This window comes from Crocodylus siamensis, chromosome 10 (assembly GCF_052110815.1).
Source record: "Crocodylus siamensis isolate JL-2025a chromosome 10, ASM5211081v1, whole genome shotgun sequence".
Taxonomy (NCBI): Eukaryota; Metazoa; Chordata; order Crocodylia; family Crocodylidae; genus Crocodylus; species Crocodylus siamensis.
The window spans coordinates 6,066,230-6,090,907 of NC_143404.1; the positions used below are offsets into that span (position 1 = coordinate 6,066,230).

The following is a 24,678-nucleotide window of genomic DNA, read 5'->3' on the forward strand; positions in this document are numbered from 1 at the left end:
TAATAAGTAGAGGCCAAACTACAGGTACGGCCCGAGATTGGGGACAGTGGGGACAGATAGAACATCTCTGATGTGGCGAGAGAAAGGTTGGAGTCAGATGGCTTAGAGTTATGTTATAGCCAAGGGTCTTCCGTTTTGTTTACTGTTTGACCGGAGGACTGGGTGAGGCTAGAAGGGGGCGGAGTAGGCCTCACAGGGGATCCACAATAGCATAGGCAGTGAGAAGCCCCAAGCGTGGGCAGCGTGAGAAGCCCCAGAACAAAGGGGGCGCCGAAAGTGATGAGGGCTGCTGGGAGCCCAACCAAGAGTGACGAGGGCTGCAGCTGAGACCAAACAATGTCTGGTAGGTCCGTGAGGCTTGAGACGTGGTACAAAGGTGATTTGGAGCCACGCATAGCCAATAAGGCTGGGGTGCTTGGACCCCTGTTATATAAACAAGGCTCGGGGTAGCAGGAACCTTGACCAGGAGGACAAGAGGTAACCTCCCTTTAATTTTTACAAGATCAAGACGTGGCAGGCGAGAACGAGAGTGCTTTAACCCAGACTTGGCACGGTAGGGGGTGCTAGGGGAGAGCACGGCAACCCTAGGACGTTCCCCCTCCTCCCCGCCGCCTGGTACAGTAACTATACAAAAGTATTTTTGCATTTGTTTCCTAAGCATCTGCTGCAGCTGCTGATTCTGGCTTTTCCTAAGGTGGCAGTCATATTTCAGTAAATATATTAGCATATCTGTACTTCTCAAGTACAGTTGCTTTTCATGATTTTTGTAATGGAAAGATATCTAGTTTGGGCAGTGATGTTTCAAGCTTCTCATCTTCAAATATGACTCATTTATTTTTTAAACAATTGGTTAGTTTCAGTGTCTTTGTTGAAAAATAGTTTCATTTCATCTTTCATTCTGGTTTGGAAAGATGTTTGTTCATATTACTTTCTTTACTTCAGTTGGATAGACTATATTTTAAAGTTATGTTTGAATTCACAAGCTAAATATTATGGTTTTCATGAGAGACTTGAAAGTCTTTCTTCTTGGAGAATTGCACTTGCTTTTTATGGTAAATATACGCATGGAAATGTTTCAAGTTACCTTCTGTAAAAATGCACCTTTTGATGTCTTTGGCTAAGTACAGACATTTGGGAGGCTGAATTGGGTTTCAAATGGATGCCTGATATAAGGTAAGTCAGGATGGGGGGAGCTAGCTGAGGGGGTGGGGATCCAGCAGGGTGGAGGGGATTAGGGTCCACCAGTGGATGGGAGGTAAATGCGACCTGCTGGTGAGTTAGGGGGACACGTGTGACCCATGAGGGGTAGGGGGAGCAGTACCTATATTTATGAAATATATCTTTCATCCCCTCCATCCTGTTGGACCCCCAACACCCCCAGCTGGCCTTCCCCATCCTGAGATACCTGAGATTGGGCAGCCATTTCAAATCGATTTTAACCTCCCCCTAACACCCCTGAATGTCTGTACTTAGCCTTTATGTTTAAGGAGTTACAGGGGTGTAAAACACCTTATCTCCAAACTGCTAGCTGAAAAGAAACTGTTGGGCCTGTTGGAAAAAATCTGCGGAGCTGCCACTGCTTTCATTTGTGAGCAAAGGAAATGATTGTATGTTGTGAAAAGTAACTTTTTAGGTTCTGCAAGATGGCATTCTGGAGAAATTTGCAAACTGCTCTGCAGAGATCTAGCAGTCTGCAGCTGACAGCACAGTAACTCAGGATATCCTGTAACAGTGTTTAGGTGTAGCCACTTTTCAGTTTTACCCATGTACTTGATCTAAAGCAGCACTTAACAATGCGATACTTTTTTTCTGTGACATTTTATAATTGTTCTGATTGTGCCCTATAGTTATGTACCTGTCTGTTGGCATAACTGTGGGGTAGACCAAACATATAATAAAGTAATGCAAAATAGAAGGAATATTATCAGTTCAGATACTGCCAAAATTATAAACACATTCCTTCACAGTATAGAAATGTTGTTTGCTATCAGTAAGAGAAAAAAGAAAGCTATTTGTTAGTCTCTCAGGCTGCTTATTTATTCAGTACATTTTGGAGATGCAACCACCTAAGACACTTTTCTTGGCCCATATATCTTAACACAATATACAGAGTGGTATTTGTGCAGTTTCATGCTGGATAAAGTAAAATTAAAAAAAATCCTTCAAGCTAAAATTTTAAGTCACAATTCTCTTGTTGAGCAGAAGGCTGTAGCTGTCATTACAGTGTAGTTACTTCATTTGGGAAACACCATTCAAGTGCCCCTGAACTCTCCAAACCTTGATCCAAGTTGCAGATTTGACATGGGATGTCCTGAACAGCAAACAAAAACCCAAAAAGCAGTTAGAAAACCAAAAGGTTACATTAGAGAGAAACCTCTAGTATTAACTTTTTATTACAATATGGTTATGCTGTGAGTTGGGTGGAAAGCCAACAAGAATAGTAGTTCTCCCAGAAATCATTACTGGTTGATTACCTGTTTGTTTTGACTATTCCTGCGCTCCATATATAATATATAATAACCCTGTGTAAATTGGTGCATTTTTTAAAACTTTTTTTTATTCCAACTAACACAAAAATTCTTCAGTGTGCTGAAAATTAATTTAACCAGGTTGGCTACTGGAAGCAATTAAGCCAGATTGGCTCAATCCTTCATTTAGACTAATTCATTCCCTTAACATACCCACATGCTATTCTGGAACTTGGGGAGATTTCCTTCTGGGTTTTTAGCACCTGATATCTTTTTCTGAAGGAAAGTGCTCTGAGACTCTCAACCAAATCAAACACCCCCCCCCGTCCTAATTTTTAGATTTTGAAGCTCTTTTGTTGTTTAACTTAATTTTCAGCTGAATCCAGGCTGCTTCAGCATAACATTTTAAAACTTTCAACCCTGGTGCAAAGGAGCTTTATGCATTAAGGACCCTAAAGTGCACTGCTTGCATGGATTCTGGTTTTGTTTGATTTAAACCTCCCACCCCCAATTTTCAGTTAAAAAAGTAGTCCCAAATCCACATTTTTTTTTTCCATGATTAAAATGAAACACCACTACATCTACATATTAGTGGTGTTAGATTTAAATCACAGAAAAATGCAGATTTGGGGTTACTTTTTTTTAACTGAAAACTGGGTTGTTGTTTTTTTTTAAATCGGAGAAAACCAGGATTCCTGCTGATGTGGTACACGTAATGGGGATCAGGGCACTGGTTGCATAACTGACTGGAGGCGTTAAAAAGGGCAAGTGGACAGAGAGTAGGGGACAGAAAGAGATTGTGGAAGCTGGAAAGTCTTGACAGCATGAGATGAGAAAATGCCAAAGTTTTGTTTTACAGCCTGATGGGAAAAGGGCTATTTTTTTTGGTTGACTTCCTGTACTGAGGAGGGCTTTGGAAAAAGGACTTGGAAAGAAGTGTGGCTGTGGCCCATGTGAGACCAGCGGGCATCACCAGCTCACAGTCCCAGATTGCTGCCTCTGTTTTGCCTTCTTCATCTGTTGCATTTTTTGCTAAATTTCACTATATGACCCCATCCTCTTTAAGAGAATTGAACAAAATAAATCCGTCAGTATAGCGAGTCAGTTCTTCACTGGACTCGGTAGTCCCTTTTGAGGATTACCATGTTAAGCTCCTGAAGTCTGGCTAAAATGGAGAGGGCAATCCCAACTGTGAAGTGGGTTCTCTTTTCTCCTGTAGAACCTACTTCAGTCTCCATGCAGGTTGTATCCTATATGACTTCTAATCCTAATCAGGCGATTTATTGCCAGTGCCATTCCTTCTCTGTGGGTTATTGTTGGCTGTGTCCCTCCTGTGCCTCTGAACCCTGATGCCCTCCCGTGTCTTTTGTGGGTGCTAGACCATCTGGACTGAACTGCATGCCATTGCTTGGACAGCTGTGGAATAGAAGCTGAGCATTACATTTTGAATAATTCATTCTCTTTAAAGTGTCAAGTCCTAGTGACCTAGGCAGCAGCACTCCACACTAATGCAGCTGCCATGTTCTTTTACATGTGTCTGTGAAAATGAATGATCCATGCTGTTCTGAGAGGTGTTTGATACCTATTGCATGCTTTGACTATTTGGACTGGCGGTAAATTTTCCAGTGAAGTTGATTTGAAGTGTTACTGTTAACAGGTGGAGATCTTCTCATCTTGTCACTGGGATAAAGTGACAGAAATTATTAAAAACTACAAAAATGACCAAATGAAATGTCAGAAGGGCATGGAAGAATGTCTCCTACTGTTTAGACACTACCTCTGCTTATTAGAAACGTTTCTGTACTATAGATGCATGCTTGTTTACTCCTTTTTAGTTCTGTTAAAAATGTGTACCTGTTGGTATTTTCTTGTTAAAGGTACACATTAGAAGTAGTCCATTTGGAGAGAAATTGCACATAATTCGCATGTGTTTTGCACAGAGTAGACTGTTTTAAAATTTTAATCAATTTTGACAATCCTGTAACTAATACAACAGTAAGGTACTGCATGCTGTGGGAAAAGTGATACTAAGAATCCTAAAGTATCATTGATTATATTTGCAATATTGTCTTGCCTCAGATTTTATTATGCTTGGTTTACTTAGCACAGATGCAGCAGTGAATAGCAACACCAGTCCTTCCCAGTCATCATCTATCAATGACATTTCATCCATGTCAACAGAGCAAACGTTGGCTTCAGATACAGACAGCAGCCTCGATGCCTTGACAGGACCCATTGAAGGATGTCGATGATCAGCCAGGATTGCAGACTTATGATTGGAAAAGAACTCTTGCTTCCATTGGGCCTGAATTGCTTGTAAGTTAATGGAACCAAGTAGAGAAACTCCATGTTCTGCATGTTCCACTAAAGTCATGCCTGTGTTTTTACTCAGCTGTTATAAGGCTGCCTGCTTAATGTTGTAGAATGAAAAGAAATTGATGTCTAAAGAAGAAAAAAATTACAAGTTAAACACTACAATAGGCTTTTTTGTTTCAGCCTATTTCAGGTGAGCAGTTACAGTAGATTCATACCAGATAAACTCCTCCTAAATGAGTTCGTGAATCTTCTGTCCCATTCAGTAGACTTCTGTAACACATAAATTGTTCATTAGTAGGTCTTTTGAATGTGTATGCTCTGTATAATTTGCTTAAATGTGTGACTACAGAAATTTGTTCTATTTAACTACCAGTATGTTATATGTATGAGGGTTATCTTACCTATTGAACATTTGAAGTACTGTATTCAAAGGCAAATTTTCTTCCATTGTAGCACTTTTATTTTTACTATTGAGCCCTTTCCCTCCTTTCTGTCCTCATCTCCCAATACTTCTATGCATCTTCTTCTAGCAGAGACAAAATAGTGAACTTTATAGGAAAACCCCCCATCATTTTTGTATTTTACATGTGAATATGACTCTGATTTTTTTGAATGTCTTTCAATTATTTAAATTTTAGTTAACTTGATCTTGAGGAAGGAGTTGTTTTTTTCTTGAATGACTACTCCCTGGTATTCCTGTGAAGCAATGTCTCTTTTTAAAGGAAAAGGTACTAATTTTGTTTTGTTTTGTTTTCTGGGTAATACATTATTTTGGTTCTTTCTTTTAATTGGTAAAAACTTTTGGAAACGATATTTTTGTTACTTTTCCTTTAAAGAACAAAGGGACACTGTGATACTTTTCACTTAATTCCTCCCTTTGTCTCAGAACGAACTCTGATAAAAGGACAGAGACAATGGAGAAATTTGAAGTTTGTGACCTCAAGAATTACATGAATTTTTTCCCACTTTTTATGGGACCATTCTATAGTGTATATATTTTTAAAATATGGTAGTCCTTTTGACTGATTTGATGGGGTTTGTTATGTTTATTTCCATAAGCTTAATCTCTATTTCAAAATTAAACATAATTCTGGATCTTCAGTTAAAATGAAATATTTAAGCTGAAGCTTTTTTTTTTTTTTTTTTTTTTTTTTGACATGGCATCATGGGAAAGGGAGGAGTTTTAATACAGGCTTATCCAGGCCATTTTCAGATTAAGATAACACAGACATTGCCTTCTGCGTTGCACTATCTTGACTTACTAGAAAATATATGCAATAGAGTAGTGGCTTAAGTTAGAAAATATTATACAATTGTGCATTTGCAAACACAGAAATGCATATTTGCTTTAGAGTGCACAAGTGTAAAAAATGCTTAGCTAACGATTCTTTCTGTGTGCATGTATGTGAAGTTAAACTTTGTAATAGTAAGAAAAATGTCCAATATGAAGCAAAGCATATCATTTTCATAAATATAAATACTGAAGATTTGATTATATAAAAAGAATGTGTACAATTTGTTCACTGAACTAACAAAATACACTGCAACTGAACTGAATTGTCCAGTACATAGTTGGGAAGAGAGAGAGAAATATATATCATTTGCAGACTTATCTGAAAAGCAGATTTTTTCCTAATGTTTCAATGTTTTTACACTGGAAAGTTTTCAAGTAATTGAATTTACAGTAGAATATACACTGGAAAGTTTTCAAGTAATTGAATTTACAATAGTAAATGTTAGAGGTCTAGATTATGATCTATCAAAATAGAAAAACTGGGTAGAAAGGCCTCTATGAGTTCAGATCAAGCATCTTGGATATTGTTTTTTTCTTAAGTATAAGCGCTGGGTTTAATTTTAGTTTTGTATTTCTTTTATATTAAAAAATACAGACAAAGTTTGTATGCAAGACCAGACCCCCAATATAAACAGAAGCCTATCTAGTACTTTTTGTCACCAGAGCAGACCTTTGGTAAAAATGCTTTTTTTTCTTCCCTCCCTCCACTGCACAATTTGGTATTTTCTCTATCCTTGGTATTTGGATGAGCTAATACTCGCAGTGTCTAGCATATAGAATGTGCTTTACTAACATCAGATTATCTTAGTTTCTTCCATCCTGTTCATATCTTGCTGAAAAGTACATTGAAATTGAAAGATGCCTCTCACTGTTTTGACAACAAGTGTTATCTCATTCCAGAGATACCTATGCTTGACTGAATTCACATAGGTTCAGTTGTTTGGACCAGGATTTTAAAAAGTGACTGGTTGTTTTTGGTGTGAAGCATGAAACATTTCTAAAGGGCCTGATTTTTTTTTTTTTCAATTTTTTTTTTTCTATTCCTGAGGGTAGGTCCTCAGCGCTGTCTGAAAATCTTGTCCTTTTTGAGATGTCTCAAGTTGGATACCCAAAACCATTAATTGCTTTTGAAAATGTTGTCTTTAGTATTTGCATATGATTACTTCCTTATTGCGTCTGAGACTTAAAGGCCTAAAATCTCTAAAGCAGCGTACTGAATCTGCTGCAGCAACCAGCAGTACCTTGGAGCAAATGTACTCAAGAAAGGTATCTTGGTAAGAAGAAAATGATTTGTTAATAGTTTCGTAGTCTTGTTTTAGGCCTGTTTGTACAATTTCTCACCGAACATTTTATAATCTGTGGTTTGCTTGTGGGAGTGTCCTACTGGATATGTCCATTTCAAGATGATACCAAAATCGGGTTGGTTTTCCAGCCTGTTATGCAAGACCTGCTTGGGCTACCTCTGGTGTAACTTGTCATTCTAGAGCAGCTTGGCCTATAATAGGTGCTCAGTTCCTGGCCTGCAGGCCAGATTCAGCATCCGGTGCCGTGTCATTTAGCCTGCAGGACTCGCAGTGGATCCATGAGGAGACCCATGGACTGGACTGTGGCCCTGCATGCTAGATTGGGCACATAGGGCAGCACAGGATCTAATCTTAATGCCACAGGCTCAATCCCAGCAAGCAGGAGCAGTGCAGTTCCCAGGGCCTGATCCTGCCCATGGGAGCAGTCTGGGGCCCTGGGGCCTGATCCCAGCACATGAAGTATGACTCAGCCTATGGATTGGCTGCATGCATACTACTCATGGGGCCAAAAGGTTGAGTGCCCTTGGCCTACAAGGTTTGGTCTGTTCTGTATACCTTGAATGAACCCCCGTTTAGAGTGGGGGTTCATACTGGATTCAATTCATAGTTGTTATAATTAAAAAAAAAAAAATCCATCATTTGAGTCAGTAATGGAGCTTTTTTACTTAGCCTAGTTTTGAAAATGTACTCTTAGTCTAAAATTCTGCTTTTGAGTCTGTCTGCCATTTTGCATAATCCTCATTATAGTAAAAGATGGATCATATTTAACACTAATTTTCATTGTTCTTTGCTTATGGTATACTTAGAAACTTTAGTTGTCACTGGGGACAGTAACTTTCTTAATGAGATGCATAAGTTTTAACGTCTGCATATTGTAAATTGGAGTCAAGTATGGAAGGAAACAGTTGTTTATAAACTGAACCATAGCTTAAGAAAAACCTGTGTCAAATATGCACTTGCAGTAACAAAAGTGCATATAGGACAGCACGTCCAGTCCTGTGTGCATCTACACACATACATAGAGAATGTACATGTAGAACATATGTACTCTGCAAGCAGATTTTACATGTGTGTTGTCCTGACTCTGCTAAATAAACTCAGTATCTAGTTTTGAATCTGATTTCACTGATGTACAAGAACCTGATTATCACTGATGGAAACCAATAGTCACATGTGTAATTTTGTAAAAGGTTTAAAAGGTTAGAAATGTTGTCCATAATCTTTGCAGTATGATAATGTATCTTTCTCATATAAACCAGGTATATATGAGTGATACGGTCAACCATTTTTGTGCACTTTGGCATTTATGAATATTAATATTTTTAAAAATACCTGTGAGTGTGCATGTGTGTATGTAAAAACTACCCAATTGATTCTGTAAACAGGAATGTTGCTTTTCTGTATGACAAACTTTTCATATAATGTTAATAATACTGTAGCTCACACACATTCAGAATCACAGAATATTGACTTAAATAAAATTGGTGGTCAATAATCTGTGACAGTTTAGGTGTCTAACTGCTCACCTGAAAAAAGAAGAGGGATATTTGGCTAATAATGTTCATATTATTTACTATAAACATCATTTTAAATATGTAAACACTGAGTAGCTGAATGGCATTGCAGAAATGGAGTATGTTTAAAAAGTTGTCATTTCATCTTTGCTCATATCATTGTTCCTCAAAAGTGACTAAACAGAAGCCAACTGTTTTGAGAGCTGAATGGACAGTGTGTAGAATGCACTTTGAGGAAATACTCTGATATGAAAGGTTTTGTTGTTTTTGGTTTTTTTTATAAACTATGTCAAAATAAGGCTTTGTCTGCACAGATCACACAAAATAGACCAGTCTAACTACTGGAAACCGAAATTTGCAAGCAGCCTTTGAAGTTTGTTGCATCTTGCTTCTGGTAAGGATTTAAATTTCTTTATCAAGCAATACAAAATGAATTCAAATTCAACTAGAATCATTGACTAGTTTGTTGCTAAGATGCAAAAACCTGTTAGGGACCAGAATATTCTTTTGTTTTATTATTATTTTTTTTAATCCTTACAGAATGTCTGTTTATTCAAAATTATGTAACAGAGTATGATCCCTCCTTCAATTTCTGTTCCAAAGGAAAGATTTCAGATGACCTTCTGCTAAAGATTAAACCCGTTTCCTTTTTGGATCTGGGTTCATAGAATTTTTAGCATGAGCTTATTTTAGGAATAGGATGGGGTTTAGAAGTTCAAATTAAATGTCTCCAAGAATAGAGTTGAGGGGCTCATCTCAATGTGATAGAAATGCACTGCTCTGATTTGGCATGCATTATAAACTACGGGAAAAATTCTTCAGGTGCAGACAAATCTTTACTGAACATAATGCCATGTTGGAATATAGGTTCAGTCTTGCAGCAATACAGTTAGTGTGAGGTGTTTCATTTTGGTTGTGAAACTTAGGATGGAAATACTTTAAGTGAAGAAACACTGAGCAGCCTTTGTCTGTAAATTCTGCACGTATGTAATATGGATTCTATCAGGGCTTGATGCTAAACATAGTGATACTGTGTACTTGGAACCAAATTTTTTCCTGACATGCATACGCTGTGGCTTTCATTTGAAGCTAATGCATTGTGCATACCTGTATCCAAGTGCAAAATCTGGACTTCAGTTAAGTTCTCATAGCTGAATTCCTGATTTTTAGAAATTTCATTTTTTTTCCACCATGAACATCCATCCATCAGTTCATTTTAACATTGAGGTAGGGCAGAAATAAACATATTCAGGTTCATTATCTTAAATGTGTATTATTTTAGATTGTCCTTCACATGATTAGTAGAGCTGTTTTAAGTAAACTTTAATAACACAGAACTGTTAACTCACTTTGCACGCTAAAAACATCAGGAGCTAAGCAATGTTAGCATTTTTAAGCAAGCCATCTTTTCTCGTAATATTTGCATTTGAGAAAAGTGGAAGTGCAACAACCACCCATTTCATGTATGTTCTAAAAAATGATCACATTTATTTTTGTAGCTAAAATTCTAGTTGTGGGTTTCGACCCGCAGACTTGCTGTTTGGACATAGAAATATATCTGGGTCTAGTATTTCAATCAGTATATGTATTTAAAAAAAAGATTAGGTATAAAGTTAAAACAATAAAATGTACTCTTTGGAGCTTTGTTACCAAAAATATGGCAAATTATTTTGGTCCTAAAAGCAGAATATAGAAAATGCATTTAATATTTAAGTTTTTACTCTTTTATGCTGCTGCTTAGTTTTTGATAAGGTGCTTGCAATTTTGCACAATAAAATAATAAATTCTTTTAATTGCTGTTTTGAAGCACTTTAGGATTCTTCTAAAACACAATCATGATGTTCTGTTTTTACATTGTTTTACATAATAAAGTTGTTTAACGTGTTTTAAATCTTAATGTTTGTGACCCTACAATTTAAGATTGAATCAGCATGTCACACTTTAAATATAAAAATATTTTCAGAGATTTAAATTTTTGGATGTTTTATGGGCTAAAACTTAATATGCTTTCAAATAACAGTTGGGAAGCATCTTTCCCCTAAATATATCTAAAACAGTTAGATTAGCATTGTGTTTGCTTATAGATTGTAGAGTTGCTTGGTTCTAATATCAGGATCAGTGAAAAACATCAGGTCCTTGTATTGAAACCAGAATTTGTTATTGATCCATAACTATTCTTCAGAAATTAGTTCTTGCTATTTAGTATTTAAATTACGCTAATGCTCTGACACCCCCGCCAGTATTGGGGTTTCATATGAGAGCTGCTCTACAAACACGTTAACAAGTCAGTTCCTGCTCCACAGAGATTAATTAGTCGTTAGGCCCTGATTCCTCCAGTGGGCTATTCACACGTGCGCGCACACGTGCACACGTTTACAGGATCAGGCCCTTAGTACAGCACTTCATCTTGTGTAACGTAACAAAAGCAGGGAACAATTTGATCAAACTAGAGCCTTATTTACTGTTCAAACATAGCCTGCTCATGGCAGGCTAGCTGAAGCTTTGATGTTTTGAATAATGACATTGACTAATAACACTGTGCCACACTCACTGCTGTCTTCTACGAAATAATTGGTAATTTTTAAAAAGCGAGTGCACAATTTTTTTATGAATTTCAGATGCTTAGATTGGTGCTAATTTTTTAAAGGAAAATTGGAAGGCGATTAGCAATATGGTTGTCAGTTTTGATATGTATATTTTTTTAAATGGCTGGCAGCTTAAACCTTGTAAGATGGCTAATGTGCATTTTCAATGTTTTCAAACAAAAAATTCATATAAATTCTTACAGTATGCTTAAAATTTCCATGGTAGGTTACTGCTTCTTTGGAGCCATTAGTTTACTGGGTAAATAAAATCCCTTTAAAAAGTCCCCCAAGAACCTAGCAATACATAACATTTTTTTTCTTTGAAAGGCCAACATTACATTACATGATGGTAGATCTGCCGATCTCATGTAAGTGAGATGTTTAAATAAATAACATACACTTACCACAATATGATTTGCTGTATACAGCAAACCCTTTCTGGTCCATAGAATAAATATTAAGGATTTTACAGGCTTCCTAGAATAATTTTTGTTCAGGAAAGATATCAATTAAATATAATATAGTGACTAAATGGTTTTTAACACAAACCACTGAGTCCAGAGAAACTCATTTATCATAATGTTTTTCTGTAAGTTGTGCCATTATAGAAAATGACAGATACTCCTCAACATGAGTTGATGGTGGAATATCCGCCTTAACAGAATTTCATGGATTTTTCTAGTTTGTCACAACTTTTTTAATCTTGTTTGAGTTTTGCTTAATTTGAGTAGGTGTAATTTTCATGAGACTGCTGTCTGTCAGGTGTTTAATGTGTAGATGTTTTAACTTTGCCTAATCATATTTTAAAACCTCTTAAATTCTTTAGGATTTTTTTTTCAAAAGCTTACAGTTTTTTTAAGTGTTCACTTCCTCCAAAGTGTGTTTTATGCCCTTCCCATCATTTGTTTTTACCAAATATCACAAAAAATAGCATCAAGCCCTAGCACATTGTTGTTCAGAGTTTATGGCCTTTAATTTAATTACAATATGGTATGTGATTTCAGAAGAAATGTGTTTTTGAAGTCTGACTATATAGATACATAAAGTGGCCTATTTTGCCTACTAAACTAGGCTTTGATTGCCATATTTCATTCTTGATGCTTGTGCAATAGGAAAATGTTCCGTGTAATGGCAGTGGCTATTTTGTCTGATGCTGGACTTTGATTTCAAGAAGATTAGAAGGTTTGTGTCTTTTTTACAGACGGGAGTCGTGCTTTCTTGTTCTCCAGCTGATTCAAGGAAGCTAGAATTCAAGGAAGGATTTTCATAAGGAATGTTGTCAGTAGCTAACTCTGAAGTGCTAGCTATATCTTCATCTAAAATTCGGTTTTCTAAGTTTCTTTTCTTTCCAGAAGTCTTATCTTAAAACATCTTAAAGCCACTGTAAAATTTCAAATAAATATGTGAACTTACAGTATGTGAGAAGTCTTTTTCATTTACTCAAAGTGACATCTTTGTCTAATGCTTTCCATCTTTGACACCCCAACATAAAAGTGCAACCTCAGAGTAAAAAGAGTATGCGCATCCAGTGATATTGAATCATAAGGTGTTTTCGCTGTCAGTTAGCTAGTAGTCACAAACACTCGAAAGGGAAATGAATAGGGTGAGATCAAAGTGAAAGAGATTTTTAGAAAGAAATTCCTCACACGTATTTTTTTCTGATCAGCTGGAGCACCCTGACACAACAGCAGCCAGCGGTGCTGCCAACGACTGGAGCATGCACGCTGAATTTTTTTTTTTTTTCAATAGAGGAAAGTGAGCAGTGCCCTGTTCGTTGGGCACGACTGAGAACACTGACTTCTCACGTTTGGACTGGATTGGACAACATATTTTGTGCTCATGGAGAAGGGCCTGCAGTGCTTTTGATTCACTGGGTGAAGTTTTGACTATAGAGGGAGATACGTGAATTGAGCAAAGCAGGCTATAGCCATCATGGAGAGTGAAGCAAAGCTTTTGCAAGATGTTCTGCACTGGCAGCTTACACCTGATCTCAGCTGGATTGTCCAAGAAGAAAGAACACCACCTACCTGAAACTGTCCCATTTTAGAGCCAATCCAGCTGACAATTTGACCTCTGCTTCCAAAGAAAAATCTTGTTTGTTGGTTTATTTTAAAGTATTTTGGTTGTCACAGCCTCTCCATTATGCCCTGTGAAGAGTGGTGACAACCCACACCCCATGGCATTCAGTGCATATAATAACATGTCTTCTAGCGTGAGGCAGCAGATGAATGGTGCAGTGACTCAATCTATTTGCACCTCTACCAAACATCTTGTACGTGTTAAAAATAAAACTTGATCTAATATATGAGTAAGTAAAGGAAGACCTTGTGTTTAGTTCGTTTCTTTTTAAGCCGTTAATGGCATGATCAGGTTGAACCTGTTTTCTTGTTACCAAAACCCTCAGATCAATTGCCATAAGATTTGTCCTTGATGTTACCCAAATTTACTGCCTCCATCTATAAATGCTTCTAACTAAGTTGCACTTTTTTTTCTGCCTTCATAGTAGTACACTTTTTCACTCTGTAACTCCTCAATATGGTTTGTGAAGCTTTCAAAGATATCATCTCTAGGAGGGAGGAGAAGGATGTTTCAAGAAAAGTGTTGAAGCCTAAAGGACACAATAATGGAAACACTAATGGACATCGCAGTGACACTTAACTGTGAACATCACCCTGCACTCAGTGTGGGTCTGTGTGTAAGTAGGATTGTGGGTTCCAGTGTTCAGCAAAGTATAAGCACACGTTTTAGGCCAAACACATAATTCTGTCACTGGTCAGGAAAAAGCTTCAAGTGTGAACAAAATGACATGTTTTGCATAGGGACCATAATGAGCAACTCGGGATCTGTGCTTCTTAAAGTACTTGTGTCTGTCAGTAAGAACCGTATTTTCTATTGGTTCAATCTGTACATGGCATAAATTATTTGAGAGCTGGACAGTAGACACCAATAGATGCCTTTGTATTTTACCAAGTAGGTTAGTTAATTGACTGAATGTATTTTTGTAAATTAAGAAGGAGGCTTGTTTTATATGATCCACATTTCCTTAAGAAAACGGACAACTGATGTTACAAAGGGAGAATTTTCTCTCTCTCCACTGTTATCAATTTATCAAAAGGAGGTTGAAGTTTTTTTTCCTCCGCTTCTGAATAGAGAATTATATTTGTGTTATGTGGCTTCAGTGGAGGTGGAGGAATGCAAACAGTGTCTGCACTGCACTACAGGAGTCCAGCTTTGCTGTTATTTGGTAGCTACCATGTGCTTTTGTATTCACTTCTCCCTTTTGCCTAAGATGAACAAACAGACAATCACAATGATTATTAGTGTTTATTGATTATACTCAGATAAAACAGGGTCTAAGTTATCTTTGTGTTCAAGACATGCATTGTATTGATTTATTGTTTTGGTTTTCCATTAGGAAAAAAGAAGTGTTAGAAGTCTTCAGAGACATTAATTTAAATTGATTTTGTTTACTCACTAATTAATGATGATTCAAGGAACTGGAGAACCTACTCGCAATTTATAAATGCAGCTATAATAAGGCTGTCTTGTCAGCTACTTCAAAGGGAGACAAATAGACTGAAATGTCATCAGCTCTTTTCTGCCCTAGCTCAAATGATAAAGATTTTTTTTTTTCTATTTAGCGTGGTAGTAACTTTTATTAATGTGCCACCTTAATTGCAGTTTTGGATTGTCTTGAACACATATAACACGTTTTAAAAAATGAATGTTTTTGGATGAGTAGGCAATTGGAATGGAATTATTTTTAACACTGACTTTCAAATTGCAATGTACCTTGTTGAAAGAGGAAATATTTACTTTGTTGAAAGAGGAGCTAGCATTACTAGCTTATTTATAAAACACTAAGATTGTGTCATCTCTTGGATAAATAGTTTAATTTGTTACTTTGTATTATCAAACTTATTTTTGCTGTTGGGACCCTCATTGCATTGAAAGGGGAATAATTGTAATCAAATGTCAACTCTGGTCCCGTTTGTTGTTTTAGAAACTTTGAATAATTTGTTCCGTCTTCTTTACTTCATTTGTTAATTCCCCAAATGTATCAAAGAACTCCTCCATCTCCTGCTGGAGCATTTCATTTCTTTTCTCTGCATCTTCCCTGGCTCTCTCTGCATTTCGCATTTTAATCTCCACCAGACTGTACCATTTCCGTTGCTGCCTCAGTTTTGAATGAAGATCCTTAATCTCCAACTGCAGCTCTTTGTTCCGCTGCTCCAAACTGTTTGAAAGACAGACATTGTAATTTAGAGTACTCTTTTCCTGTCTCTCTTTCCTGATAAAGCCATTTTTTAAAACCAGCTTTCAGCACGTGGTACTATAAATAGAAGTACGGGGAGAGGCACTTAGTGTCTCCAAAGAAGGCTGTCTTATATCACCCTTCAATGCCTTGCTAATGTTCTTTCCCATTCAGACAGGTCATCGTTCTCATGATCTGTCCTGTTTCTGCGGCCCAGGGCATTAATGTTCTGCTCCCAAGTTGTGTGTCCGTTTCGTTTTGAAAGATAAATGACGTTCTCACTTTTGTATTCTAATCCTCGTATGTCCTGAGGAATGACATAAAAAGCACTCTCATACATCACCAACATGAGCGGCTCAAATTCTTGAATTTATACAACAAATGCCATTCCACTAATAGAAGTTGTCAGGGAGGGGTTATAAGGCAGACTACATTTTTCACAAAGAGCTTATATACAAACCACTCTACAGCAGATTGCAGTGGAACACAAGTAGTCAAGCCCCTAGCATGCCCTGTCTGTCTAAGGCTGAAAAAAATACTTTGGAAATACCTAGAAACTAAAATGTATTTTTCAGATTTTTAGGTGTTTAACCATGCAGCCTTTCTGCTACTTTAAGCTCTGCTGTTTTTTGTGTTTTCTGCTATTCATATAGATGGAAACCACAATGTTTAGCATGTGAGGCTTCTGCAGTTGAATACTAGCAGTCTATCCGTTTAACAGCAATTCAGCAGTTTCAAGGAGAGCGAATGGGAATATCAGTTTGAAACTGTAAGGAAGATTTTTGGCAAAACATAATTATGATTAAAAAATGAGAAACAGGTCCCTTTATTTTCCCACCGATCCCTTACTTCATCTGTAAATTACACAACTTAAATGCTTATATATGCAAGGCCTGTAACATTCATCCAAGCTGTCCTCTTTTTTTAATTGTTATAATAAACCAGGGCACAAAACAGGGCAACATTTTCTATCTTTTAACTGCTACTAGTTCTGTCTTTGGGTTGTCTTTTTGGAGCAGGCAGGAAATTCAGTAAGAAGGAATAAATGAAGAGCTCCTTAAAAAGTGGGACTGGCCTGTGTAAATCAGAAACATCCAAAAAATCTTCAGTGTTGAGCCGCTTCTACCTGTTCTCTTAACTTTGAGGGCACATACATTTCCCCATTTGCAGTTTATTAAAACGAATATGCGATTTGGGTAACGGACTGCCTGACATCCTAGATACAAAATGCTCCCTTATTCTAACTATTGTATGTTAGCAGACAAGCACTATTATTTAGTTGCCTACATATGGAACTGGGAGCCGGGAGCTGCTGTGTTCTTGTGTCAGGTGTGTCTTCGACACACAAAACAGTCTAGCGCAAATCGTTTCCTTATTCAGTTTCCATGCCTGAAAATTGAGGACTGTTCTTGCCAGCCTCTTTGGGCTACTATGGAGATTGTATTAAGCACTTTGTCAGTGCTTAATATTAGTAGTAGTCCTAAATCAGCAGGTCTCTTCCCAAAGTACTGTGCCTACCACCACTGAGAGAGACAGCAAAAAATCCACAGTAGACTTCACAGTTTTTCAGACAAAGTACAAATGTTTTGAAACTTTTAATCTGCTCTACCGATAGTGGTTTCTGTTAACTTTAAATAAAGGACATTAAAATAACCCTTGTGGTACTGAGTCAAACCCTGCTCCCTGGTAAATACTGGATACTGAAGTGAGAAACATTCACAGTGAAACTTATGGACCATCATTGTGTCTATTAATTCCAGTAGTTTGAAGGACACTAGGCAGGTATCTGGAGTGCTGGCAATGTACAAGTATGAGCAGGTAGTCCTTCCCCTGAAAAGCTCATGATATTAAGAATCGTTACCTTGTAATTTTAGATTCATAGTCTGTCTTCTGTCTGGACATCTGCTTCTTTAGTTTGGCAAAGTGATGCTGCAGTGAGGATGAATTTGCTGAAAAATCATCGGCTGGGAAAGAGATGTCACCTCTGTTGTCCATGGGGGTATATCCCAAGTTTTCCTGGAGCCCTAAAACACTGGCTGTGGCTGTGTTAGTTTCTTGAGACTCTTCCAGGCAGGTAGGCCTAACTAAATACCTTGAAGCTGGATTTTCTTCGAACATAATTTCACACAAGGAGCGAGTCCGAGAAACCCGGCCAGTGCTATTCATGCCCTAAGAGTTTTGCAGAAGAGCCTGTTCTGTTTCTGTTATATAAGAGAACTTGTTTTCTTGCATCTGCTTCTCTCTTACCCTGGACTGTGAGAGTTTTCGTCCTCGCCACAGCTGTTTGAAGCTTTTCAAATACTTGGAAATAGTCCATTTTGTTGGAGCCTGGATCTTGTTTCAGTCTCCAGTTCGGTTTTTATATGGAATGGGTGATGCCTAATGTTGGTGTGCCAGTCTACTGTGTACTGGCATTGTGGGGGCTTCTTCCTAGTCCCGGGAGCCACCACCTCTCTACTACCATGCGTCTTTTCAGTACAGTTTGACTGACATTTGGGACCAAGTCCATGGTTTTATTAGTTATTGTCTTCTCTGAAAGATTTTCTGCGGTGGTAGCCATGGCAATTAGTCATTCAGGATAGAAGATAACTAGTGAATATTCTCCAAGTACAAGGCTCTTTGTGTTTCACTTTGCACAGATTATGGAAGAGACACATTAAATCTGTTTTGGATGCACTATATGTAGCCAGTCTGGCGTGAGAAAAATTGCATGAATGGAAAAGAGCTTGCTGTGCTCTCTTATCATTACTGACATCAGCTGTTGCACATTTTAAAGGAAGCAGAGGGCAACAGTTAAAATGAAGCTATCCAGTTTCTTCCACGCTTTTGTTTCAAGGACAAGAACTTGGAGGTTAAGGAGATAAGGGGCTCTTTTTTTTTTTTTTAAATCTATGTACACTTAAGTTCTTGCTGGAAAAATTAATTGATATGGATAACTAGAAATATGTGTTTATTTTAGTTGCCTCTCTTCAAGTAAGTAAAACAGCTTCCTATTACAGATTACCAGAAATAATGAGTACAGCAAGTTAAAGAGTAAGAATACCTAGTAATTATAGTTAAAATATATTTGTTAAAATGCACAAAAGCAGGTTAAAAATTATTGGGAAAGTCTTTTCCTTAACACTGGTACAAGAAACAATACAGCTGGCACGCGGTTCAACTACCATTTCTGTGTGTGTTCTGATTTTCTTGCAGAAATGTAACCTGTCCATCCTTAGTGCTTCTTTCTAATAATTTGACTATCATAACTGTCCACCAAGCTCACAGCTTGCGTTTTAAAATCCTTATGAAAATAAAGCACACACACAGTAAGGACTACCCCCCATGCTTTAAAAAAATCTTGCGGGCCTTTTAGGAGCCTCTCCCTAAGTAGATTAGACTCCTGTTTCACTGCCTTGCTTTTAATAAGGATCTGACAAATGGGCTGTCTTCAGATGTCTAGGCCCTTCTGGTTGGTTTGGCCTGGCTTGGTGGGATTTGAATACAATTCCCGGACCCCAGTGGGACAGATTTCTGAATTCACTAGTTTTGCTTTGAGAGATCCCCATTCACTTAAATGAATAACATGCTATTATTCATCCTGTTATACTCACAGCTGTGAGAGGTGCCTTGCAAAAAACATGGAAAGGCCATAGGAGCTCTTGAAAGCTTTACCTGAAGCCTCCTCTGTAGGAAGGGACCCCTCAGACTTGAACAAGTAGATTGAATGTTCAGTAAATCTGAAGAAGAGGTTTATAAGAACAATCAAGATGAAGACTAAGGTTATGTACACACGTACTAACTTTCTGACAGTTAAGCTGGCGTAACTTTTTAAAGTCAACTTAACTGTCAGAGCATACGCACGTAGTTTCATAGTTGGTCAGGTCGGAAGGGACCTGAGCAGATCATCTAGTCCGGCCCCCTGCCATGGCAGGAAAAGAGTACTGGGGTCAACTGACCCCAGCAAGGTGTACATCTAACCTCCTCTTAAAGACCCCCAGTATGTGGAGCAGAGTTGACTTAGAAGTGGTGCAAGGTAATACACTGCTGAAGTGGGTTATCTTGATGTCAACATAGCTCACAAGATAGCTGCCACTGTCAAGGGGCTGTATCTGTGTACGCTCCAAAGTGACTTAGGTCGACTTAACTAAGTTGCCTTATTTTAAATCGACTTAGTAGGTGTGTATACACCCAGAGGTGTTAACGCACCTTTTAAGGGCAAGAAGCTCTGCTGCTTGAATGGACCAAAAGAGGCCATTTCTACTGAATAACTAAAAACAACTGCTAAACAAAAACCTTTTAACATACTATCATGGCACTGCTTCACACACATGTTCTGTGTTTCATAAATGTCTCTGAGTTAAGTTCTCTATCTGTATGGTCAATCTGTTTCTTTCTCCCCATCACAGCGAGCAGGAGACAACTGTAAAGATCCCCAGCTGTTGCTCGCACAAATGTGAAAAGCCTGCCTTTTTCCATTCAAATATAGAATTTCCTGTCAAGGCATTCTTCTTGGCAAAACTGCAGCATTCTCCAGAGCTGGGAGGAAGTGGGTCCAGAATGAGCTTCCACTAGAGACTGAAGTATGAAAAACCATCTCGAATCTCCTGCGTCTTGGGTAACTCATGCTTAGAAGAGTTGCAGAAGTGACGCTTCCACGTTAAAAGAGCGAGGTGCATTTGCAGCCTTCTGAGCGTGGTGGTACCCTAGGGACTGAGCTCCGTATAGTGTTACAAGGGAAGTGCTGCTGACGGTTATTGTGGACATTGTACCTGTGGTGGTAAGTGGAAAATAAAAATAAAGCTCTAAGTATCAAGCTCCAAAGCATTTTATAAAGCTGAAGTTTTGTTGGGGCTTTTCCTGGGATAAGGAGCTCTCTGAGGCTTGTTCAGATTCAGTGGATTAGTTCAGATTCAGTGGAGATGAGCCCCCTTTTTTTAGGAGCTGCTGTGTGAGGATTTCAGTGGAGAACTTGGAAATCAAATGAGTTTAGTCATGCTGGATGGGCTTCAGGCACAAGGATGTGGTCTTTGACCTGAAGAACTTAAAAACAAAGGACCCCAATGGCATTAGACACACGTCTCATCTGGCAATGTGCTCGCAGTGTCCGACTCAGCAAGCACATCTGACTTGGTGGCATTTTTAACTCAACGATCCATTTTTTTAGCCACCCCGAGCTAGCCCGTTCGAAAGCTATTTCTGAGTACATCAGTCCGCTGGGAAAGGATGAAAGGGAAGAAAGGAAGAGTGGTTAGTCGCATCTGTCATTCATTTTTCACAAGCTACAGAGGACACTTTTGTTAAGGATAATCTTGTTTTACACGTCTAAACGGTATGTACGCAGTCACTTGACTGCAGGGTTGGACACCCACCTACGCAAGTTTTACGAGAGTTTTTTTTTTTGCCTGGTGGTGAAATAGGATCAGACCTACTGGCAGTAAAAGGGAAGGGAAGGAGGAGGACCTCTCTCCTTTTAACCCAACCTTCTCCTGCACCTGACACCTGGTAGTCATGTTTTTCTAGGCAGAGCACAGTCCTCTTGAGTGTGCCTACTGAGCACATGGGGCTTGTGTGCAGAGTTGAATTACAGTGTCAAAAGTGGCTGGGTACGTGCCATTTAGACGCATACAAGGAAATGGGATTTAGTTTTTAGTATGCCTTGGCAATTACTTCAGTGTCTCTGATGGAAGAACAGCTTTCCAGTGAGGGCAGCAGTGACTGCAAGCCTGAGAAAAAGCAGACATTGCTGCTGTACCTTATCATAAGATCGGCCCTGTCTGCGTTAGACCCATGGCTGATCTTATCTCCAGCTGTTGTTCATTTCCAGTGATTCAAATGAAGGTGTAAAACCACCACAATTGTCAATTGTGCAACAACATGACCAATGGGAAATAGCTGCTTAACCTCAAGTATTTGGTGATCTGGCTGTTTGCCCAGGGGGTTGAGAATGGAGAGTTATTCCTTCTTTTTTTCCTTTAGCTAGTACCACTGGGGAGGATATCCTTGTTTCTTATATAAATGTGTAATGCTTTTGAATCCTGCTCAGTTGTTCGCCCCAGTATTGTCTTCTGACCATGAGTTCCCTCGGCTATGTGTGGTTGTGAACAAACAGTTTATACAAAGGCGTCTTTCCCATCTCTCATGCACAAGCATGCCCTCAGTCTTCAGCCTTTTCAGTAACACCATCAAGCACATCAGATTCTTGTAAACCAGATGAGTTGCTGGAAAAATGCTGCCTGTGTCCTTCTGGTTTCACAAGAAGTTAGAAGCAAAACCCTCTACATAATCAGTTTGATAGGCTTGCATGACATGCTCAGAGTTTTGTTTGTTTGTTATAAATATGGTAGAAACCAAAGGAGGAAAACCAGTTTATGCTCTATTCCGGTGTTCCACCTACAGTGGATTATATGTATACAATGTCATACATTGCTGGGGCAAAGACTGGATTCTGTGAGGTCAGTGATCTTTCCCCCCACTAGATGATGTTTGGAAATGTACATACAAGACCTCTGGCCATCCTGTGGCCCCAAGGCCCACTGTCCTCATCATAAGAATCCCCACCATCGTGGACTCTAACTAGGGTTTTTACCAGTCAGGAAAGGACCAGCAAGGATTGAACTGGAAATAATTAAGAATGATCTTTTGTGACTCCTAGAAGTAGTTCATCCAGATTCACATTGGTAGGGAAGAATGCTGTGCTAGACTCGCACTGCAGACACAGACAACGCTTCAGAGCTGCCATATTATGTCAGTGTTATATTCACCCCCTGGATTTTAAACATATATTGCTGACAAAATTTAAGGTCTGGGAAATCGCTGAGAATTCTTTTGAAGGGAAAATTTGAACCAAATAATTTCCTATTCCGGGGTATACACATACATTGCAGACTGTGTCTGCATGTGCGTATTTCAGGAAACACACCCATCCACATACACAAGTGACTCGCCGAGAGTTCAGAAATCAAGAGTGCCTGTACACACCACAGGTTTTAATCCTCATTAAATTAAATTGGTTTATAACATTTAAATGTGTTTATTTTGGAGCATTGCATCAGTGTTTGCATGTACTAGGCTTTTGAAAGAATTAAGCTTTGGGGTGTTGCATCAGTGTTTGCATGCATTAGGTTTTTGAATGAATTAAGCCAGGTCTCTGGCCAGCGCTGCCCTCCGGGCCCAGGGCCCCTTGACCCATGCCTGTGCTCGTGCTGCAGGGAGCTGGCAAACCTCACAAGAAAAAAGAAAGAACTAATTTGAAAGCGAAAGCAATTTGAAGGGGTGAACTACAAAAAAGCCGCAGCCATCTGGTGGACAAAGAGGCTCATTGCTTGGCTTTGAGTGCCTTTGTGTTTTCATGCAACAAATCCATGGACATGATGCTTTAATTCCTGATGAGCCAAACTAAGCTGCGTCCGAGGAGTTTTAGTGTAATGCACCAGAAAGACTTTTAAAGCATCTGGAAATCCTGCTCATGCAAACAGTCATGCAGTTGCAGCGCAAGAAAGGATGAGTAATGTGGTGTTTTGTGGCATTTAAGCCACAAAATTGGGCTTTAAAGTGGCCTAAATGCCCTTTTGCACCATTTGCACGTTCAGAGGCATATTCCACTTTAATGGTGTTGCTGTTTGCACGCTTGGCAGTGTATTCTGCTTTAAATGTCTTTGGTACACAGCAAGATAAAACACTTGCGAGGTGTTTTAGTTTGCTACCTAACAAAGTGCAACAGTGCACGGGGCGCTGGAAGCTGACATGCTTGGGGCTTGGCAGGCCCCGCGCAGCTCTCCAGCAGCAGCCCATGAAGGCAGGCTCCACTGAAGGAGAAAAAAAAAGTGTTGAGCCTGATCTTTTTTTTTGGCTTCCCGGAGCCTGCCTGCCTGAGCTGTGCGGGGGCCTGGTGCTTCCCTCCATGGCTGTGGCGCCCCCGAGACTGCCTGGGCTGGGTGTCAGCAGGTGGGTGCTGCCTGGGGGGCCTCCTATGCAGCTCAGGGACTGCTCGGCCGGCCAGCAGCTTGCTCCCCACCCGGCACCAAAGAGCCCGGTAAAGATTGGGCGCCCACCCTGGTGTACAAGCCACAGAGGTTTCGCCTGGTTTCATTCTCCCTAAATTGAAGCAGCGTTTTCAAAAACTCACCATTTCAATTTAGGGAGAACTAAACTGAATTAAACCCCCGTGCATGTACAAGCAGCCCAGGTTCCCAAAATGGCATTCAGTACATAAAATCTAGTGTTTTGGGGGGGGGGGGGGGGGGGGGGGGTTGTTTTGTTTTAAAACTGGAGATTTCTTTTCCCTGGACTTTGCTTTGTGATTTTTTTTAAATGTCTGGTTTGCCAATACAGTAGCATTTGCTGTGTTACTATGGCTGCTAACCTGGTCTCTATGGGATGGGATCTGTGTCCTTTTTGGACCCCTGTCACATCGTTGGGGTGAAGAGAAGTGCCTCATGCTGCCTGGAAGATAAGATTTCATAGATTGCAGAGACGTTAGGGCTGGAAGAGACCTCGAAGATCATGAATTATCTTCGCTAGCAAGTGGTGTTGGGATACCCTCCATCACAGTCAGTTTTTGTCTTGGAAGAAAACTGTAGTAGAAGCCACCCCCAAAATGGCCTTTCTGAGAGAGAGAGAAAGTGGAAAAGGTGGTTTGCATTGGTTTCCTACCAAATTAAAGATCAGTGATGGAAATAAGAAGTGTATATTTTTGTACCCGGGGCAGAGGAAGAACTTTGTTCTGAACCATCCGCTTGCAAGAGCCTGCCGTGTTTTGAGAAATTGTTTCTTATTTTTGGACTAATCGCACATCCTTTGGATGGAACGGATCATTCTTGGAATGACCTCTTCCTGGAATTTGGAGATGCTGCTCTGTGTGGTTGAAACTTAACATGCTTGAAATAGTTTCTGCAGAGGCGCTGTAGGATTTGTTTTCCTAATTCTTGTCTCATACCACTTCCTTGTTCTGGCATCTCTCT

The 24,678-nt window shown here is 39.1% G+C and overlaps 2 protein-coding genes across 7 annotated transcripts in view; one reads left to right on the top strand and one right to left on the bottom strand.

Annotated features, from left to right (window-relative positions):
* The window catches only part of MAPK9 (mitogen-activated protein kinase 9), a 50,644-nt gene extending 37,749 nt beyond the window's left edge, over positions 1-12,895 (top strand). For 2 of the 5 annotated variants that reach the window (XM_090064380.1, XM_090064383.1), the window contains one exon: positions 4,578-12,895. In XM_090064380.1, coding sequence (XP_089920506.1) covers positions 4,578-4,720 — 143 coding nt within the window. In that variant the 3' untranslated portion in view covers positions 4,721-12,895. Of the gene's footprint in view, positions 1-4,572 lie in introns of all 5 variants that reach the window. The other 3 variants (XR_016444407.1, XM_090064381.1, XM_090064382.1) reach the window with 3 other exon arrangements.
* Positions 1,511-18,259, bottom strand: LOC149856166 (rho GTPase-activating protein 24-like). 2 transcript variants are annotated; one of them, XM_090064385.1, is made up of 3 exons: positions 17,598-18,259; positions 5,000-5,054; positions 1,511-2,311 (listed from the first exon to the last, which is right to left on the bottom strand). In XM_090064385.1, the coding sequence occupies exons 1-3, from the start codon at positions 17,900-17,902 to the stop codon at positions 2,219-2,221; spliced, it is 453 nt and encodes a 150-aa protein (XP_089920511.1). In that variant the 5' UTR covers positions 17,903-18,259; the 3' UTR covers positions 1,511-2,218. The 2 variants fall into 2 exon arrangements, with proteins under 2 accessions (XP_089920511.1, XP_089920510.1); XM_090064384.1 differs by lacking the exons at positions 1,511-2,311; positions 5,000-5,054 and adding an exon at positions 14,790-15,718 and having other exon boundaries at positions 17,598-18,240.
* Between the last annotated feature and the right edge of the window lie 6,419 nt (positions 18,260-24,678).

Coding starts and splice junctions, on each gene's coding strand:
- LOC149856166 (XM_090064384.1), bottom strand. CDS start 17,902: ATGAATAGCACTGGCCGGGTTTCTCGGACTCGCTCCTTGTGTGAAATT. Junction 15,719..17,597: donor TATGAATCTAAAATTACAAG/GTAACGATTCTT, acceptor TCTTTCAAACAG/TTTGGAGCAGCGGAACAAAG.